This window comes from Coregonus lavaretus (genome assembly GCF_964263955.1).
Source record: "Coregonus lavaretus genome assembly, chromosome: 14".
NCBI lineage: Eukaryota > Metazoa > Chordata > Actinopteri > Salmoniformes > Salmonidae > Coregonus > Coregonus lavaretus.
In genome coordinates, this window is record NC_140001.1 from 38,729,493 (window position 1) to 38,744,815 (window position 15,323).

The following is a 15,323-nucleotide window of genomic DNA, read 5'->3' on the forward strand; positions in this document are numbered from 1 at the left end:
GTGTTTGCCAGGGTATCAGCAGTCTGCTGCATCGCTGGGGATCTAAGACCCCCAAAGCCAGCATGCTGCCCCTTTCCAGCTGTGAAGCTGCAGGAACCAACAGGCTGCAACAGGGTCTAGGTCTGTGGGGCAGGCAGAAGTTGAAGGATTCACCGTTTTTCTTGCGCATGTCACACTTCTTCCGCGTGGTGGCGACAGTGGGCCCGAACAACTCCATGGGTGACACTGAGGAACCTCTCCCCTCCCCCTCGGGACTTGAGAGGGAGGGAGACTGTGGTCCCACCTTCGATCTCATGCTTGAAGTCGAGGAGACCCATGAGATTAATCCCGTCATCAATTCGTCAGATAGTGAGGGAAAGGAATCTTTCCCCAGCTGGACTCGGTTGTGGGGAACTGAACCTCAGCCTTGGCTGATGGCTCAGAGGCGAGAGGGGGGGCAGAGACGGAGGTATGTTTGAGCCTCCTTAAACTTGCCCCGAATCCTTCCCCGCAATCATGGAGCCGCAAGTGCAAGAACGTGAGGTTTGCTGTGACGGGGCAGCAGTGGCCATTGTAAAAAAACAGGTACCTACTGTAGTATCTGAGGAATTATGACTTTGCTAACGTTTTCAAATGGAACCTGAGAGGAGGTTTATTCAGCTTAGAGGGAGCATCTGGGGAGCAGTTTTAGAGGGGCACCCTAAAGCAGAGGAAGTCTGTTAGGTGTCCTCCTGGGATTGGTCTGTAGGGGAACACCCATATCAGATTACATAGGCTATATACCACAGTTGGGACAAAGGACGACAGAATAATCAGATTTGAGATGGGGCGATTATTCTCCAGGTATCTGCAGGTATCTGTAAATCGACGCTGTAACCCTTTGTTATGAATAAACCTTTATGATGAAAATACAGCGTCAGCGGTTCTCCTTGGTCACACAGCATAATTAGCAACGTTTACTCGACACAACACTACCTAGAGTGAGCACGGCACAGATCAATGAGACAGATATTTCACTGGATGTATAAATGTGAAGCATCCGGTTGGCGTTTCCACTCACTACCAAATATGGTGGTGAGAGGAAGCTCAGTGGACGGCAGTGCGAGAAGATGGAACGAGATGGATTTTGGCCTACATTCTGCTAATTTTCTCATCGATGAAACACTTGATCTCAATACAGTTTTCTGTTTCCAAAACTAAAATCTGTTACGAACAGAGTGGAGTAAGTTTTGTAGACTTTAGCGTTGCGTTGTTTAGAAGGAGTGTAAGGGCGAATTGAGTTATTGCACACATGCACTTCACAGAGTAGGCGTTCCCTAACGGAAATATGCAAATACATGCTAGAACACGCCAATAGGCTCTCGCTAGCTCATGCTTGGCTCTGCCTACGCCCTTGCTTGTTCTGCCCACTATGATTAATTTGCTCCCATTGGAAACGACAGGCTGTGGTCTATCTTGGGTTAGTTAGACTTCGGGCTCTTATCCTCCCACGACCTTAACGCCGTCAGCCTAAACTTGGTCGGTTTAGTTAATACGAATGAGTGAATGTAGGTTAAACTAAACGAGAGGAGAGAGCTAGCAATGCTACCGTATGTGCAGGTAGAACTGCTAGCTATCATGGTTAGCTTGCTTTCCAACAAGCTAACCAAGTTAGCTTAAGCTTTGCAGCGTGGGCTAACTAGGTCTCGATAGCTAGCCTTGTGACACTAGCTACCACTGGAGACTGAAAAGGTAGAATTTTAGACAAATTCAACTCATAGCAAAAACGTTTCTTTCAATCAATCAATCAAATGTATTTATACTGAACAAAAAAAAGATAAATACAACATGCAACAATTTCAAAGATTTGTTACAATTTATATAAGGAAATCAGTTAATTGAAATAAATTCATTAGGCTTTAATCTATGGATTTCACATGACTGGGAATATAGATACAGTGGGGGGAAAAAGTATTTAGTCAGCCACCAATTGTGCAAGTTCTCCCACTTAAAAAGATGAGAGAGGCCTGTAATTTTCATCATAGGTACACGTCAACTATGACAGACAAAATGAGAGAAAAAAAATCCAGAAAATCACATTGTAGGATTTGTAATGAATTTATTTGCAAATTATGGTGGAAAATAAGTATTTGGTCAATAACAAAAGTTTCTCAATACTTTGTTATATACCCTTTGTTGGCAATGACACAGGTCAAATATTTTCTGTAAGTCTTCACAAGGTTTTCACACACTGTTGCTGGTATTTTGGCCCATTCCTCCATGCAGATCTCCTCTAGAGCAGTGATGTTTTGGGGCTGTTGCTGGGCAACACAGACTTTCAACTCCCTCCAAAGATTTTCTATGGGGTTGAGATCTGGAGACTGGCTAGGCCACTCCAGGACCTTGAAATTCTTCTTACGAAGCCACTCCTTCGTTGCCCGGGCGGTGTGTTTGGGATCATTGTCATGCTGAAAGACCCAGCCACGTTTCATCTTCAATGCCCTTGCTGATGGAAGGAGGTTTTCACTCAAAATCTCACGATACATTGCCCCATTCATTCTTTCCTTTGCACGGATCAGTCGTCCTGGTCCCTTTGCAGAAAAACAGCCCCAAAGCATGATGTTTCCACCCCCATGCTTCACAGTAGGTATGGTGTTCTTTGGATGCAACTCAGCATTCTTTGTCCTCCAAACACGACGAGTTGAGTTTTGACCAAAAAGTTCAATTTTGGTTTCATCTGACCATATGACATTCTCCCAATCCTCTTCTGGATCATCCAAATGCACTCTAGCAAACTTCAGACGGGCCTGGACATGTACTGGCTTAAGCAGGGGGACACGTCTGGCACTGCAGGATTTGAGTCCCTGGCGGCGTAGTGTGTTACTGATGGTAGGCTTTGTTACTTTGGTCCCAGCTCTCTGCAGGTCATTCACTAGGTCCCCCCGTGTGGTTCTGGGATTTTTGCTCACCGTTCTTGTGATCATTTTGACCTCACGGGGTGAGATCTTGCGTGGAGCCCCAGATCGAGGGAGATTATCAGTGGTCTTGTATGTCTTCCATTTCTTAATAATTGCTCCCACAGTTGATTTCTTCAAACCAAGCTGCTTACCTATTGCAGATTCAGTCTTCCCAGCCTGGTGCAGGTCTACAATTTTGTTTCTGGTGTCCTTTGACAGCTCTTTGGTCTTGGCCATAGTGGAGTTTGGAGTGTGACTGTTTGAGGTTGTGGACAGGTGTCTTTTATACTGATAACAAGTTCAAACAGGTGCCATTAATACAGGTAACGAGTGGAGGACAGAGGAGCCTCTTAAAGAAGAAGTTACAGGTCTGTGAGAGCCAGAAATCTTGCTTGTTTGTAGGTGACCAAATACTTATTTTCCACCATAATTTGCAAATAAATTCATAAAAATTCCTACAATGTGATTTTCTGGAAAAAAGTTGTTGACGTTTACCTATGATGAAAATTACAGGCCTCTCTCATCTTTTTAAGTGGGAGAACTTGCACAATTGGTGGCTGACTAAATACTTTTTTTCCCCACTGTATGCATCTGTTGGTCACAGATTTCCCTCATGCAGCGTGACACCTCCTTTGCATTGAGTTGATTAGGCTGTTTATTGTGGCCTTGTGGAATGTTGTCCTACTCCTCTTCAATGGCTGTGCGAAATGGCTGGATATTGGCGGGAACTGGAACACGCTGTCGTACACATCGATCCAGAGCATCCCAAACATGCTCAATGGGTGACATGTCTGGTGAGTATGCAGGCCATGGAAGAACTGGGACATTTTCAGCTTCCAGGAATTGTGTACAGATCCTTGCGACATGAGGCCATGCATTATCATGCTGAAACATGAGTTGATGGCGGCGGATGAATGGCACTACAATGGGCCTCAGGATCTCGTCACGGTATCTCTGTGCATTCAAATTGCATCGATAAAATGCAATTGTGTCCGTAACTTATGTCTGCCCATACTATAACCCCACTGCCACCATGGGGCTCTCTGTTCACAACGTTGACATCAGCAAACCTCTCGCCCAAACAACGTCATACACGTGGTCTGCGGTTGTGAGGCCGGTTGGACGTACTGCCAAATGCTCCCTCAAAACTTGAGACATCTGTGGCATTGTGTGTTTGACAAAACTGCACATTTTACATTGGCCTTTTATTGTCCCCAGCACAAGGTGAACCTTTGTAATGATCATGCTGTTTAATCAGCTTCTTGATATGCCACACCTGTCAGGTGGATGGATTATCTTGGCAAAGGAGAAATGCTCACTAACAGGGATGTAAACACATTTGTGCACAGAATTTGAGAGAAATAAGCTTTTTGTGCGTATGGAACATTTTATTTATTATCTTTTATTTCAGTTCATGAAACATGGGACCAACACTTTACATGTTGAGTTTATATTTTGTTCAGTGTTTAAAGGCCTTTTTTCAGAAACCCAGCCTAAAACCCCAAAGAGCAAGCAATGCAGATGTAGAAGCAAGGGAGGAACCAGGCTCTGAGGGGTGGCCAGTCCTCTTCTCTCTGTGCCGGGTGGAGATTATCGGAGTACATAGCCATTGAGGCCAGATTGTTCTTCAAGATGTTCAGTACTCAACACTATCGACAGGAGTTGAGGTTCTACGTTCGGCAACATTAACCTTAAAGGCGTTGCATGGTCAATCTGACGTCTGCCTTGGCCAAACAGCATTTACTGCTATGCTGCCTCTGCAGAAGTCAGAGCAAACATACTTTTTGCGCTTCGTGGAGCAGCGCAGAGCTGTTGTGAAGGAAGTTGTCAAGGAAGTGAGTTTGTGATTATACAGGACCTCCCGCCCTCACCTTCCGTCAACCAATCATGTCAATGCGGAGCTATACGGAGTCCTCCACATTGTTAAAACATTTGTACGACAACATTACAGAAGGTTTCATACTGCAAAGCGTTTAGACCAAAAAGGTCTTCATCAAACAGCTTTAGGGGCCTTTTTCCACTGACCTTCTCAGCAGCCAAGTAGGCTATGCATGCACATACAACAATACACCTGACCAATATTATCACTAGTTATATATCATGGCTTCTCATGCGTTACTGCTTGATTAAACAATGATAGAATTAACATATGATATGCTGTTTCCTTTTCTCATTCACCCAATAAGAAATAGGTAGGTTGGAAACCTATCAATTCCTGTAATCTTTGGTCTGTGTTCACCAGGCAAACACATCAGGCTTGTTCCACTGACCAATATTGTCTTCTCATAGAATACAATTACTTTGATTTGGTCTCATAGACATGTGTAAAATATTGCTATTGCTATTGACTGGGACCAATGTTAATAAATGTTCATGAAATCACTTTGTAGTTGTTGATCAACAGAGGCAGAATTTGGCCTGCTTTTGGATTCATATTATATGGGTCTATGAAACTGGCCCAGAAAGTGAAAATGGTATCAATAATCTTGTGGAAATGTTATTACGAAACTGATTACTCTTGTATCGATCCATCCGTTTGAGAATGCCCTGACTCTTGTATTTGCTACAGAGACAGACAGACAGACAGACAGACAGACACAGATGGTACAGAGGTGCTAAGGAAGCACAGGGTTTATTTATTCGGAGCTGCAGGACACAGTGGGTTTGGCTTTACATTCTGTACACTCAGCACTGTAATGTACAACAATAGCAGGAAGATATCATCCCTCGTTCTCTCCTTCTCTTCTCCGCTTTCCATCCTCCTTTCATCTCCTTCTTATCCTCTCTCTCTTCACTTCCCACCCTCCACCACCAGCCAAATACACACACTATGTCATAAAGAAACAAACCGATCATGAGAGGAACAAAGTGCAAACATTTGTGTGCGTGTCGTCTGGGGGATCAGGCACTTCTGATTTTCAATTTGTACAATTATTTCCGAATAAAATAATAACAGGCCAAGACGAAATGTGTAAGGACAATTGTTTACTGTAATGAATGATTTATTCTTCCTTAAAATAAGACATATCAAATTCCAAAGCCAAAGCTGTTCTTCCCTTTTGTTCGGGCGTGTAGGAAGGCTTCCCATTGTGTGGTGACGTGTGGTCCCTTTACCAATTACTCTACCAGAGCCCATGCACCTCAATAGTCTAACATGGCTTCCTCTCCTCGTCTCCTTTCCTTCATCTGCACTGGATTGGTTAAAGCTTATTTCCTGTAGAAAAAGGTCATATATCTGCCAGGATTCCTAAGCTTTCCTTTAGGATCAGTGAAGATGAAGAAAAGGAGGAGAGAAAATTCCCCATTGAGACTATCGAGATGCACCCATGGTCATGATGGCAACACAAACACAAAACAGCACCGGCTGATTGGATATTACATCACAGTAATATTACTTTAATGTCTGACGTAAAACAATAACATATTTACTGTTAAAACATCTTAATTGGTATATAAATGGTGCATTACTGGTTTGACAAATCTCCTTTTGCTCAAGGTCAACAGGGTGCCGGTGGTGCACTCTTTGGGAAAAGTGCAGAAAACAAGATAAGTATTGTAGTTACAATTCTAACTCCACAGTTGTGTGTGTGTGTGTGTGTGTGTGTGTGTGTGTGTGTGGTGGGGGGTAGGGGGGGGGGAGCCTGTTGTATGCAAACACATTTGTTTGATTGTGACTTAGGTGTAGCATAGCTGCAGACTCAAGTTTAATATGTGATTGAATAAAGACCAGGCAAATCCCCCTTCCTCCTCCAAATCTAATATGGCAACAATAACACAAATACACAACTGAACTAGATCTTTGGCCTGAGGGTATACAAGGTAATATGCACATTGTGTCTTGAGGTTGGTGATGTTGTTGGTTGCATGTATGTTTATAAGTGATTAGAAGAGTGGGAGGGGAAAAGAAAGGCGAAAGAGACAAAAAGAGAGAGGGGGTAAAGAGAGAGGAAGAAAATGAACAGATACAGAGTGCATTTGAGTGTGAATGTGAATTTATGCAAGGATTCAATAAAAAAGAAAAGAAAAACAGCAACAACAAAGATCCCATCTTGTATTTTCTGTGGTAGTCTTTCTTAGACAGTGGATCCCCTGAATTAGCTAGTTTTTTCTTATTCATCAACACCGTTAGTGGCTCTTCTCTACTCCAGCGATCCTGAGGGTAAGTGAAGTGTCTGAGCATTGTTCTCAAAACGTCTTTGCGTCATTGAACGTCCCTCCAATAATTCCCCATGGGTCTCAGGCCCGGGTCATGGTCAGCATTTCCCCTAGACTGACCATGGTCTTGGGTTGGGTGCCTCCGGAAGACTGACAGCTGGTCAGGCCGGGTGTAAACCAATCAGCAGTGAGGAGAGCCTCCTCCTCTGTCTGTGTGTGGCGCCACACAGAGCCATGGCCACTAGGGGGCAGAGTTTGACATGGAGTCCACTGAGTTCACACTGCAGGAAGACACGCGACTGTTGGTGATGGACACCTCGGGGTGCTGGAGGGTTGAGAGAGAGGGAAAGAGAGTTTGTGTCGTCTCAGTATCAGTGTGTGGATGTAACTGTGTAGTGTGAACTCTGTGTGAGACTGAGTATGTTGGTGTGTGTGTGTGTCCTCACATGTCTTCTGAAGATCCTGTCCAGCAGGCTGCGTCGGGGAGGCTCGGGGAGTGTGTTCCAGTCCAGATCTGGGGGTCTGGTCCCCTGGGGCCCGAACACATTCAGATCACTGAAACACTCTGTGTCTATCATCTATACACACACACACACACACACACACACACACAGAGACAGACAGAGACAGAGACAGAGAGAGATGGTGTAAGGACAGTATATGACTGCCACTGACAGACAAGACCACCAATTATTCAGTCTTTCAGGTTACCTTGCAGACTACCTCTCAGAAGAGGCCAGAGGAGAGGGAAAGACGTCCCAGTTAGTTCACCCACCTCGTGCTGCCATGGGATGGACACGCAGCCTGTAGAGAATTTGAAGTAGAAGTCGTTGTCAGTTTGGTCCAGATTTACTCCCTTGACTGTAGAGAACTGCTCAATGTCCAACACGTCCTTACAGTACACCGCCCGGGGCTGAGAGAGAGAAGAAACGCACAGAGGAAAAGAGGGAGAAGATACAGAGGGAGGGAGGAGTAAAACGTTTGAGAGTCTTCATTTGGAGTAGAGGTAATCATCCCTGGTGTAAATAACATATTCCCCCAGTCCTGAATGTAACTGATTGAAACAATTGGAACAGTTGGTTGGTTCCCATATTAAACACTTCCTGGTGTTGTTTCCAGAGCTGAAGAGGGACCAGAGTTGCCATCCTCCTCCTCCTCCTCCTCCTCCTCCTCCTCCTCTACTTACATCAGGTACAAAGGAGGGCTCCTGGATGCCTGCCTCTAGTCTCTTAAAGTTGATGTTCCTGAAGAAGCAGTGAGCCTTCACCCCCGCTGACCCCTCTGCTGTACAGCCCAGCCTGTGATTAGGATCTTTGGTCAACAGCTGGAGAGAGAGGGGGAGAGAGAGAGAGAGAGAGACGGGGGGAGGGAGAGAGAGAGAGAGAGAGAGAGAGACGGGGGGAGGGAGAGAGAGAGAGAGAGAGAGAGAGAGAGAGAGAGAGAGAGAGAGAGAGAGAGAGAGAGAGAGATGGGGGAGAGAGCGAGCGGGACGGGGGAGAACGAAACGGGGGGAGAGAGAGAGAAAAACAGGGGAAAGAGAGAGAGAGAAAAACGGGGGGAGAGAGCGAGACGGGGGAGAGAGAGCGAGACGGGGGAGAGAGAGCGAGACGGGGGAGAGAGAGAGAGCGAGACGGGGGGGAGAGAGAGAGAGACGGGGGGGAGAGAGAGCGAGACGGGGGGGAGAGAGAGCGAGACGGGGGGGAGAGAGAGCGAGACGGGGGGGAGAGAGAGCGAGACGGGGGGGAGAGAGCGAGACGGGAGAGAGAGAGCGAGACGGGGGGAGAGAGAGAGCGAGACGGGGGGAGAGAGAGAGAGACGGGGGGGAGAGAGAGAGAGACGGGGGGGAGAGAGCGAGACGGGGGAGAGAGAGCGAGACGGGGGAGAGAGAGCGAGACGGGGGAGAGAGAGCGAGACGGGGGGGAGAGAGAGAGCGAGACGGGGGGGAGAGAGAGAGAGACGGGGGGGAGAGAGAGAGAGACGGGGGGGAGAGAGAGAGAGACGGGGGGGAGAGAGCGAGACGGGGGAGAGAGAGCGAGACGGGGGAGAGAGAGCGAGACGGGGGGGAGAGAGAGAGCGAGACGGGGGGAGAGAGAGAGAGACGGGGGGAGAGAGAGAGAGACGGGGGGGAGAGAGAGAGAGACGGGGGGAGAGAGAGCGAGACGGGGGGGAGAGAGAGCGAGACGGGGGGGAGAGAGAGCGAGACGGGGGAGAGAGAGAGAGACGGGGGAGAGTGAGAGAGAGACCGGGGGAGAGAGCAAGACGGGGGAGAGAGAGCGAGACAGGGGAGAGATTATGCAATGTACAGTCGGTCATTTTCAAATATCATGAGATCAGGTACTCAGGGTAACTACCCAATACAGTGTGAGGTTTCTGATGACACTAACTAGGCCTACGTCTTGTCAATCAATCAATGGGCTCTCACCACCCTACAGATGGCCTTGGTGTCCTCTGTAAACTTGTCGCTGTACTCCTCCTCTTCCTCCTGCACCCTCTTCTCTACCTCTTCCCTCTTCACTCGTTCTTTGCGTGCGCGGAAGGGTGAGCGTCCGGCGGTCATCTCGTAGATGAGACATCCCAGCCCCCACCAGTCTGGACTCATCCCATAGCGCTCATTGTTGATCACCTCCGGAGCTACACACACAGCAGAGTACAACAGATTTGATGATAATATCTTCTTTGTATGGTAAAAAATGTGTCCGGTTTTTGTCCGATGTGTATATCCTATGTGTATTGTATTCTGATGCATTATAAATGAATTATAATGTGTGGTAATAACATATGAAGGTGAGCTGTCTTACCCATGTAGCCCACTGTTCCCACTCTGCCTCGTATGGGGTCCCCTTCAGGCACTTTGATGGCCAGGCCCAGATCTGAGATCCGGATGTGTCCTACAGCACAGGGGCAGAGAGGTCAGGGGTCAAAGAACAGTCCTATTTAACAGAGAGCCTCTCTGAGTTCAAATACATAATCCCAGTAGTTAGGCTACTGTACAGTAGTAAGAGAAACTCACCGTTATCATCTAATAGAATATTCTCTGGTTTTAAATCCCTGAAAAAAAATAAAAACCAACGTTTATTTGGGGCATTTGACATTGGGACTAAAACCAATGTGTTGACATCACGTGATCTCATGAGACATTAGTATAGTGAATGACAATCAGAAGAATCAACTGCTAATTTTGCTAAAGGTAGGAGTAGGTAGAAGTTAGTTGCCCCCATCTGATCCTAGATTTGTTGCAATGTGAACCTAAATCTGTGTTAAGGGAAACTTGTGAGGAATCTGGTGAGTGTAGGTGCTATGATAAAAAGCTGTCACCTGTAGACAATGGATTCCTGGTGTAGGTGGTCCAGGCCGCAGCAGATCTGGGCAGCATAGAACTGGACCCTGTCCTTCTCAAAGCCTGGAGTCCCCATGCTATAGATGTGGAACTTCAGATCTCCTCCATTCATTAAGGTCAACACCAGACACAGAGCATCTTTGGTCTCATAGGCATATGCTAAACTCACCTAGATGGAGAGAGAGAGAGAGAATAAAGTGAAAGAGTGTCTACATGTATTGTATGGTCATGTGTCCAAATAATAGGAAGAGACTCACAACAAATCTGCTGTTGACCTTCTCTAGTATTTGTTTCTCGTTAAGGGCCATGGACTCTCCTTTCCTCTTCTTAATCCTCTTCTTCTCCAGCTTCTTGCAGGCATACATCTTCCCTGTGGCTCGCACCTGGCACGCACACACCTGAGAGAACACACAGTATTATATCATAGGCCAGTTCATCTCACACACAATTCTCTAATAATTCTCTAAATGGAAAATTGTGCCTCACCTCTCCGAATCCTCCCTTCCCCAGTACTCGGTACTGTCGAAACGTGTCTTTAGTTATTGGCTGCCTGAAAACACATCAGTCATTAATGTACAGCTGGATAACATAGTACCAGGCGCAGAGCTAGAGCGTCTCACCACAGAAGGGGAGGGGTGCTCTAGAGGGGCCCTTCTGACCAAATCAATTAAATGAATAGCTGGTATGTCCTATCATAAACGCAAACGCAAACTAGGCATCATCACTAGGGATGTTAACAGTAAGGCGTAACTGTTAGTCGCAGATTTTTTTTAACCTGTCGTGGTTACCGGTCTAGCTATAGGTTGATTTGCATAAATGAGTGCAAATAAATTTGCGCGTGTATTTTCATTAGTTCGTCATGTATCTTATTTTATCACATGCGCACCGCATACTAGAGCCCTGCATGGGCATCAATTTTAAGCCCGAACCCTACCCATGCCCACAACGTTCAGGCCCTACTCTACCCAGGCCCTACCCTGCTTCTGCTAAATTTAAGGCCCTGCCCGAAATGAGAAATAACTTCCTCCATTAGTAAATCCATTAGCTGCTTCTCTCTGTCCATCACTCGCTCCCTGCTCGCTCTGCATGCGTTCTGCTCATGGCGGCTCTAAGTCTGTGAGTATCCATAGCAACGGCTCCAGTTGGGCTGCTCTGCTCAAAGAAGAGACATCAGACAGCAGTTAGCTGTTGGCTACTTTTCATCACTAAACTCCGACAAAACTCAAGGAACATTATTATTTTCTGTGAAATAATCTCTCCTGTTTTATATTTGATGAGGTTGAAGCACTTCTGACACCATGTTATGATCTTAGTCAGATATGACTCAACTGCGCAGCAGAGCACGAGCAAATGGCTCAGCTACGAAATGTTAGTGATCAATTTAGTGATACCGTACCCGGCCCTAACCCGATGTATAATGTCGGGGCCGTCGGGCTCGGGTCGGGTAACAGAGCCTAGTTTGAGTGTGCAGCGACAGCTCCTCAAACGTGTTCTTATAAGCCCAGTCAATGCACAACATTTCTACATGCAATCGAGTGTGATAGAGTTTTGATGTCCACTAAAAGAGGATCCCAGCTTTCTATTGCTACTATATTTATTTCTCAACTCATCTTAATATTAAGCAAATTGCAACTTATTAGGCCTACAACCAGAGTAGCCTATCTGGCATGGTTTGCAATCTGAGCTGTAGGCAGTCTGCATGTTGAAAATATATACTTAATTGTTTGTAATCTGGAAGTTTTACTTCATAGCCTATTGATTCAAAGTGGCCTTGCCAAAATCCAAACTTAGAAATGTGAATTATTTAATAAAGACTTCCTCATATGCCATTGAAACCAGCATTTATGTCCTGTTCTATTTGTTTCCACATCAACTTTCTTTCGTTGTCCAGAAGCCAGATGCACAATCCTAGTCATATTAGCAACCATCCTAGTTGTTGCATCTTTAGATTTTGCCTCTGTCATATGCAACCGCTCGCAGCAGATGCACTTTAGAATGTGTTTTTCCCTCGAATTGTTGCCAGTCCCAGGCCAGCGGGCCCCTCAAGGGGGTATAGCGACAGAAAGCTGTACATTGCTTTATAAAATAAGCAACACCAGCTCAGACAAATTCCAGGGTTTAATGAAATCATATAATATATCATATTATATATAGAGTACCAGTCAAAAGTTTGGACACACCTACTCATTCAAGGGTTTTTCTTAATTTTTACTATTTTCTACAATGTAGAATAATAGTGAAGACATCAAAACTATGAAATAACACATATGGAATCATGTAGTAACCAAAAAAGTGTTAAACAAATCAAAATATATGTTATATTTGAGATGCTTCAAAGTAGCCACCCTTTACCTTGATGACAGCTTTGCACACTCTTGGCATTCTCTTAACCAGCTTCATGAGGAATGCTTTTCCAACAGTCTTGAAGGAGTTCCAACATTTGCTGAGCACTTGTTGGCTGCTTTTCCTTCACTCTGCAGTCTAACTCATCCCAAACCATCTCAATTGGGTTGAGGTCGGGGGATTGTGGAGGCCAGGTCATCTGATGCAGCACTCCATTACTCTCCTTCTTGGTCAAATTGCCCTTATACAGCCTGGAGGAGTGTTTTGGGTCATTGTCCTGTTGAAAAACAAATGATAGTCCCACTAAGCGCAAACCAGATGGGATGACGTATCGCTGCAGAATGCTGTGGTAGCCATGCTGGTTAATTGTGCCTTGAATTCTAAATAAATCACAGACAGTGTCACCAGCAAAGCACCCCCACAACATCACACTTCCTCCTCCATGCTTCACGGTGGGACCCACACATGCAGAGCTCATCCGTTCACCTACACTGTGTCTCACAAAGACACGGCAGTTGGAACCAAAAATCTCACATTTGGACTCATCAGACCAAAGGACAGATTTCCACTGGTCTAATGTCCATTGCTCATGTTTCTTGGCCCAAGCAAGTCTCTTCTTCTTACTGGTGTCCTTTAGCAGTGGTTTCTTTGCAGCAATTCAACCATGAAGGCCTGATTCACGCAGTCTCCTCTGAACAGTTGATGTTGAGATGTGTCTGTTAATTGAACTCTATGAAGCATTTATTTGGGGTGCAATTTCTGAGGCTGGTAACTGTAATTAACTTATCCTCTGCAGCAGAGGTAACTCTGGGTCTTCCTTTCCTGTGGCGGTCCTCATGAGAGCCAGTTTCATCATAGCGCTTGATGGTTTTTCGACTGCACTTGAAGAAACTTTCGAAGTTCTTGACATTTTCCGGATTGACTGACCTTCATGTCTTAAAGTAATGATGGACTGTCGTTTCTCTTTGCTTATTTGAGCTGTTCTTGCCATAATATGGACTTGGTCTTTTACCAAATAGGGCTATCTTCTGTATACCAACCCTACCTTGTCACAACCCAACTGATTGGGTCAAACACATTAAGAAGAAAAGCAATTCCATAAATTAACTTTTAACAAGGCACACCTGTTAATTATTCCAGGTGACTACCTCATGAAGCTGGTTGAGAGAATGCCAAGAGTGTGCAAAGCTGTCATCAAGGCAAAGGGTGGCTACTTTGAAGAATCTCAAATATAAATATATTTTGATTTGTTTTAACACTTTTTTGGTTACTACATGATTCCATATGTGTTATTTCATAGTTTTGATGTCTTTACTATTACAATGTAGAAAATCGTAAAAATTAAGAAAACCCCTTGAATGAATAGGTGTGTCCAAACTTTTGACTGGTACTGTCCATTTTTCCATGTTTTATGGTGTTAAAGCTGGAATCCATTGCGGTATTACAACAACAAAGACGTTACTTTAAACAACCTTCACTGTTTTTTTCCCCTCAGAAATCATTGCACGCGCGATAGAACAGCAGAGTATGTACTACGATTTTTTTTTTACCACCATGCTGGATGCTCATTTCCTCATAACAAAAACAATAACAAATGCGCTTTGGCGGCCAGTGACGCCGTTGTGCCTATTGTGGATCTCAACTTTAAAGAATGCTTTTACTTTGGTTTTTGGTAGGCTACATCATCATTGAAAAATTAGGTGCTTGGGCCCTAGGGCGGTCGCACCCATGGCCCCCAAGCTAGCTCTGTGCTATTCAATAATCACTGAAAACATCAGTTTCTATTAGATTTTGTAGGAGTTTAAGCAGCACTCACCTCTCCAGCATCTTCCACTGTAGGAAACGGTCAAAGTACATGCTGTTCTGGTAGTCAGAGAAGGGAGCTCCTCTCAGGTAGTCATGGAGAGCCCTAAAGAACAGACAACAAACAAAAGGTTAAAGGTTAAAGCCCTGAGACAACAGACAACAGCTTCAGTTACAGTAGGAGGTAAGCCAGCTGGTGGTCCAGTGTGTTTGTGCTTTAGCCAACTCCTCTCTGTGTTCCTTCATTGTCAAACGCAACCTCATCCCCAGGCCCTTGCACACATTGCATATACACCTGGTACAACAACCACTTAATTTCTCCCACTGTTACTAGTGTGTTAATCAAAGTCACCTTTGAAGCTTCGTTATGTCAGCAACTTGATAGAAATGATATAAGAGTTGGCTACAGCATGTAGAGTATGGGACGAGGCTAGGGATAAGCTAAGGACAAGCTGTTTCTTAATAAGAATATCATAGTTGACAAAAAGGAGTGAGACCAAAGAAAGATTCCCTTACTTGCGACAGTCACTGAAGATCTCCTTGCAGGGGTGAAGCTCCAGGTTCTCTCTACACTGCTCAGCAAGGCTCTCTGCTGCTTCCACACACTCTGACGACTACACAGACACACGCACACACACACACAAATGGGAATTAGTGTTGTAGGCCTAATCACCGAAGACGATGAGACAGCCTATAGGGAGGAGGTCAGAGACCTGGCAGTGTGGTGCCAGGACAACAACCTTTCCCTCAACGTCAGCAAGACAAAGGAG

The 15,323-nt window shown here is 45.4% G+C and overlaps 1 protein-coding gene across 1 annotated transcript in view; it reads right to left on the bottom strand.

Moving 5' to 3' along the window:
• Positions 1-5,521: 5,521 nt before the first annotated feature.
• Positions 5,522-15,323, bottom strand: part of LOC311141614 (G protein-coupled receptor kinase 5-like) — a 65,487-nt gene continuing 55,685 nt past the window's right edge. The window contains exons 5-16 of the mRNA XM_084176995.1: positions 15,070-15,167; positions 14,567-14,659; positions 10,894-10,957; positions 10,665-10,805; positions 10,386-10,576; positions 10,081-10,118; positions 9,869-9,958; positions 9,493-9,701; positions 8,257-8,394; positions 7,846-7,983; positions 7,517-7,648; positions 5,522-7,395 (exon numbers count right to left, since the gene is read on the bottom strand). Of these exons, the coding sequence (XP_084033121.1) occupies positions 7,312-7,395; positions 7,517-7,648; positions 7,846-7,983; positions 8,257-8,394; positions 9,493-9,701; positions 9,869-9,958; positions 10,081-10,118; positions 10,386-10,576; positions 10,665-10,805; positions 10,894-10,957; positions 14,567-14,659; positions 15,070-15,167 (1,416 nt within the window). The 3' untranslated portion in view covers positions 5,522-7,311. The remainder of the gene's footprint in view (positions 7,396-7,516; positions 7,649-7,845; positions 7,984-8,256; positions 8,395-9,492; positions 9,702-9,868; positions 9,959-10,080; positions 10,119-10,385; positions 10,577-10,664; positions 10,806-10,893; positions 10,958-14,566; positions 14,660-15,069; positions 15,168-15,323) is intronic.